The sequence below is a fragment of the Ochlerotatus camptorhynchus genome, unplaced genomic scaffold (assembly GCF_037179485.1).
Source record: "Ochlerotatus camptorhynchus isolate MF236.1 unplaced genomic scaffold, CSIRO-AGI_Acam_v1.1 ptg000104l, whole genome shotgun sequence".
NCBI lineage: Eukaryota > Metazoa > Arthropoda > Insecta > Diptera > Culicidae > Ochlerotatus > Ochlerotatus camptorhynchus.
The window spans coordinates 970,863-976,862 of NW_027040594.1; the positions used below are offsets into that span (position 1 = coordinate 970,863).

The 6,000-nt window shown below is 37.9% G+C and overlaps 1 protein-coding gene across 1 annotated transcript in view; it reads left to right on the plus strand.

Annotated features, from left to right (window-relative positions):
• The window catches only part of LOC135699197 (uncharacterized), a 62,369-nt gene extending 58,137 nt beyond the window's left edge, over positions 1-4,232 (plus strand). The window contains exons 2-4 of the mRNA XM_065219403.1: positions 1,270-2,183; positions 2,241-2,323; positions 3,824-4,232. Coding sequence (XP_065075475.1) covers positions 1,270-2,183; positions 2,241-2,323; positions 3,824-4,232 — 1,406 coding nt within the window. The remainder of the gene's footprint in view (positions 1-1,269; positions 2,184-2,240; positions 2,324-3,823) is intronic.
• The last annotated feature ends 1,768 nt before the right edge of the window (positions 4,233-6,000 follow it).

Sequence of the window (6,000 nt, forward strand, 5' to 3'; positions counted from 1 at the left end):
TTAACCACTTTCTGGTAAACGTAAACCCTACGAAGGAAAACATTGCACTCCTGATAATTGATGGTCACAGCTCCCACACCAAAAATCTGGCATTTGCTGAAAGAGCTCTTCTAATTTTGTTACAGTTCTCGTGTTGCCACCACATTGCAGTAACAAAATGCAGCCCTTGGATGTGGCTTTCATGGGACCATTTAAAAGTTACTACGCGAGAGCTTCTGATGACTTCATGCGTCAATACCCTGGACGAACCATTGGACTATATGACGTCACCGAATTGATGGGTGGCCACGAGTGGTTTTCGAAAAAGTGGTATTTGGCCATACAATCGAAATGTCTTCAGTGATGATGCCTTTGCTCCAGCTGAAGTTACAGATCAACCAGAAACCATTACTGTAACATTAATCACAGTGACAAGTCCGATGGTAGTTGATGAATCCACACCAAAAGTTCGGATAAAAGCCCTTTTCTGGCTTAATCAGCTAATCGCAGGATTATGAATAGAATTCTGTTCAGCTTACTTTTTAAGTAATTAACCGAACTTTCAAGTTCACATTCGATGTTTAAGCTTCTAACAGAATGCTGTTTCACTTTTAAAGAGAACTTGAAAGTTCACAAATGGTTCGTTTAACCGTTGGAGGGAATGCTATTCAGTCTAAAAAGAAAACTTGAATGAAGTCAACACACCAAAATAGAAAACAAATATATCTTTTATTTTGCTTCTTACCACGTTCTCTTCTTATTTATTATGAGCTGCTGTGTCGTCGGAAGATAAATGTTTGAAATATTTAATTTAAATTACATGTTTTTAAATAAATGCCGTAAGTCTCGAACTCGAGTCCTCCTCTTTGAAATCGAGATACATACCATTGCTCTATGTGAACTAAGTGGAAAATCATATTATTTTACTCGATGTGCTGATTTCATTCATAAAAATGGTTTTCAGGGTAGCCAAATCTACTTTCAAGTTCCGTAAGAACTATTTTTGAACTTTAAAGTATCTAATTAGTTTATGTAGAACCCTATCTGAACTTGAAAGTTGCTAAAAAGATCATACAGAACTTATTGTGAACTTGCACCGTTTGACATTTGACAGCTTGTTTTGTTTTCCGCAGAAGTTTTCAGTAACCTCGAAAAGTGCAAAACAATTTTACTTAATTGTTCTAAATTAATCTGTTTTGAGACTTCTTTTATTCAGAAAATCATCAAGGTATAGTAGTGAAACGCAAACCCCAATGAAATTTAATAAAATAATATATATTTTACTTACAGAAATACCATTCGCCGTAGTGGAAACATTGAACGCTCGAGGCTGTAAGGAGCTTTCGGTCGTTCCAGATCAATGGTTGCGGAAATCAAAAAGTGGACACATTTTGTTCTGGCCAAACGCAAACAGTGTCGCAGAACAAAATAAATTGATCCGTGACGAAAAAAGCTGCCCAAAAAAGTCATGGCTGAAGTTCGGATGTACGGTGAGACGAAATCCTATATCTTCTTTCACTGAAGGGAAGCGTTTGATGGAGGAATTGTCCGGAGAATCATCTTCCGACGTCAGTCAGCTAATCCAACGGAAGAGAAAACACCAAATTCGCGAAACCGATATCTTTCAGAAAATGTTTGTTCTGGAAAATCAATCCGTCTCCCTAGCAACACAAGCAACCACTCCACCGACCCCCGTCATCATCAAGGTAAGAGAAAGTGTTCGGAATGAAATCCTCCCTCAAGCAACAACACCAACCCCACCACCACCACCACCACCACCCGCTGCATTTGAGACAATCTCTGAAGAAAATGTCGAGACCATTCAGTATGTAACAACAGCAGCTCCTCCACCACCACCCACTGCGTCAATTACTGAAGACAATATCCAGACCGTTCAATATGTGACGTACGAAACTGTTCAAACACCGGATGCGTTGACGGAACCAGATAAACCGACGCAGAAATGTTTGAGTGAAATTGTTGAACTATTACATCAAATAAACAACCGGCTGGATCGGTTGGATAAGCGGACAGCGGATATCACCACTCAACATGAATTTATCTTGGACGCCATCCGAAAATTCAGTACCCGCGTGACGAACATCGAGGACCCACCGTTATTTTGTTTTGATCCTATTGAACAAGAACAAGAGCTAGCTGATCTGGAGGCCAAGCTGGCGGACAACGATTTCAAATCGAAAATGGTAAACATGATTTACTTCAACCAATGCATTAATTATATTCGATTTTTATCATTTTAGGTCAAATGGTTGCGATTGAACGTTAGCGGTGATTGTGCTGATAATCGCATGCTAGGTGTTCTCGATATGCTGTTCAGCAAACAGTTTCAAACCAGGGGGACGACACTTCAGGATTATCTCATTTTTACCCAAATCACTCCTAACATTTTCAACGTGCACAAAATTTCAATCCATCCTATCTATTCTTTCTATTCCCAACTTATCCCTTCTGCATGCACACAAATCATGAAGCAAGCCGTGCAGTTTTCAGGTCGATCGCTAAGCACTGTCAGTTTTCAACGATCTCCATAATAAACAAAAATGGTGTTAAAAAATGTGATATGCGTTGAGTCGTTCAAGGTGGCGATTGTCCTGGCGAAGATGGTGGAAATGATCAAAGTTGAAACGTGAAGGAATGAATAGTACGAAGGTAACCACCACGTATATCTATGCTGAAGGCCAAGGATGAAGTGATTTCTTGATTGGATTCCCGTGGGAGCTTAAATTAAAATAGATGACGGACCACCCGTCTATAATTGGTCGCGGGCGCAAATACAGAGGAGACAAAAAAAATGACAAATGAGAACATCTAAAATAAGAAGCAGTGAAAATCGTTAAACTGTTTATTTTTTAATCTGAATTTGAAAGAATTAATGAAACACACTCGATTCAGCCCAATGGAAATCAAAAGAATCAAAAATTGAAACTGAACCCCAAATTTTCAAACGCTGAATGTGAAAATTCACAGATTTTGAGTGTTGCCAGTATTGCACGAATCCGACGATACATCTCGCTCTCTCATTTGTGGAGAGTCGATCGAATATTATAGGACAGGTGTGGGAACCGGGAAATCGGGAAAAAGCCGGGAATTTCAATGAAAAATCGGGGAAAAAATTACTTAATCTATTTTTCAGAAAAAAAAATGGGGCTTTGAAAAGTTTTAAGACTCTTGAACCAGACTAAACTTTTTTAGAATTTTGAGTAGATTTTAGAATGAATGTCAGGGATAACAAGTTATTTCAGATGGTATTAAAGGTAGTTTTAAAAAGCGCTCTAAGAGATTTTAGACTGTCACTCCAAGTCACTTTTGTGAGTTCAAATTCAGGGTAGAATTTTTAAGTTAATCTGTGGAGAGTTGCAAATCGGTTGTGAAGATCACAGTGTCGAGACGGGACCGAGGTTTCCAGCCTCGGTAACGGCTACACGAATCCGCGATGCTGCCACTTCTGCTGGCTGTCACAAATTTCGTATGCGTGTTTAGAATTAAAGGTTTTTGCAGTTTCGTCGTGGAATCGATACATTCTATCAGTAGAGGGCTTTCGTAGTCCAGCTGTCACCATCCAAACATTATTTTTCACTTAGCATTGACTAAAATGGCTACTTCGATGTTGTTCTTTCGTACTGTTTCATTTCAGTTGCACGCATCCCCATGACAATTTAAAGCACGCTCGCATCCAATGCAATCCCATTAGGAATCCCATATATTTTTTTATACTTACTCTATTTTCGTTAAGACGACAAACTCAAAAAACTCTCATCAATTACATTACTTTACAGGCAAGCATGGTAACATAAAATTCATCTGAATTAGTGTCATTCCCCCTGTTTCAAACTAAATGCACCTGGACTGGAGCAAGTCGGAAGGGACCAAAAATAGCTATAATGCCGAACCGCAATATTCTGCAACTATTTCAACAGATTGGAACCGATGAAGTAGAAGTTGTCACCCATCAGAAGCTGGCAAGTTTTTTCATGAGAAAACTCAAAAACTCTCTTAAACGCTTGATCGCTACTGGCATGCGTCGAGGAACCAGACATGTAAGAAGAAGAAAACAACAACGAGAGACTGATGAACAAGAAGTTGAATTTGAAAGTGATGCTGGGTCGATCTTTATTCCATCAATTGTATTGAACGGACAGGATGATGAACGTAGTCATTCGCATATTCGCAACACTAGCAATTCGCACATTCGCAGTGAATCTGATTCGGACGTTGATTCATCGGACGCGTAGAGTACCATGCTGATACTCCATCCGATTCGACATTTTGAATGATTCGATGGTGAAAAGGATTTTAATTGTTTTTTTTTTTTATTTTTAAATTTAGATTTAAAATTTAGATTTTAAATTTTAGACTAGTCGGCTTGGTTTTTCCATAAAATATAGCAATCGTCATCGGTGCAATTTCAGGCATTTCCGAAATATTGAACAATATAGGCCAAAATTGTATCTTGCTGCTTTTGAAGAGTGGAATTCCATCAATGTTTATGTTTATCGAGATGTTTAGTGACTGTTCTGTAAACCTGTAGATGAAGAATAAAACAGGTGTATAAAGTACTTCTTCTTTTGCTTTATTTACGAGAATATTAAGAAGAGAGTGCAGAGATCAACAATTATATGCCTTTTCTTTGTGTTAAACAAGAAAAGCGCACAATTTTATCTTACCGGAAAAAATCACTCAGGCATTGCTTGCTACCTTGGTACCAATATTGTCCACCAGCAATTTCAACAATTTCGGAAGTTGCTTGCCGGTATGTTTTCAATAAGGTTCTTGCGGAGCGGGGTAACCTTTTCCCGTTCGTTTTCCTTCTGATTATTTCCATAATCAGATTTATGGATTCATGTGACTGAATAGTTTTGAGAGCCCAATATCTAATGCATTCACTTAAATCCATTTGATCCAATGCATCACTATATTGCTCTTTTTCGAATGATGGACCTGAATCATCGAATGAGTCGTCTTCAATCTCAAAAAAATCCTCAATTTCACTGTCTTCGTCTTCAGGTTTAACTTCTTCGGATGTTACAGTATTTCTTTGAAAATCTGTTTCAATTTCTTTTTGTATCGAAGCTTGCTTAGATGTGGTAGGCTGTTGTTTTCCTGTAAAATAAATAAGAGTATTTGCCTAGGTATTTGCTATTAACAAAAACTTACAAGATAATATATTACCTGGTTGATCGGCAGCTTTGTTTTCCGCTTCCCATTGCGCCAACAGTTTATTGCGATGATAATAAAATAAGCCATTCTTTTTTATCGTTTTCGAAAAATCCATTTTACGCTTTTGTACCTATATTCAAGATTGGAGCAGAACACCGTTTTACCAACAATCAATACAAAACTAACGATTTTAAATTGGCTCACCACTTTAGTAGCCTATTGGTCCCAAGCAAATGATTAACGTACCCTATTCTAGTTCAAATTCTATTACTACACTATGTTTGTTTTGATTCGCTATGAAAGTTTGACAGATAACATCAGGGGTGTGTGGATTCATGCAGAACATGCAGGGGTGAGTGAAATAGCTTGGGACTGCTTGGGACCGTTGTTCTGGTACTGAGTGAGCCAAAAATAATAATGATTTTCTTCGGGACCCAGTGGTCTTAGAGTTACCTCTATGGTTTTACTCTTCAAACGTAAACAACATTTCTTAAATTGACATTTCTAAAGTTGCTTACAAGTTCAAGTCAAGGTTCAAGTCGAACTTCCTTCGAACTTTGTTTACATTTTTCTTAAGTTGTTGCAAAGTCTTATCTAGAACTTTACGTGTACTTTAAAGTCTGAAAGAAGTTCAACATAGCTTAATTGTGAACTATCGCGCTGCTTTAAAGTACGGTTAGTACTAATATTGGACTTTGTGTTAGAGGTTCGAAACAAGTTCTTTATTAACTTTTTGTGAACTTCACAGTTCAACTAAACGGGAACAAGAAACTTCTGTTGAACTTTCAAGATTCCAATAAATATTGGCGGTACTTTAAAAAGCATTAAGTTCTGTTTGTACGT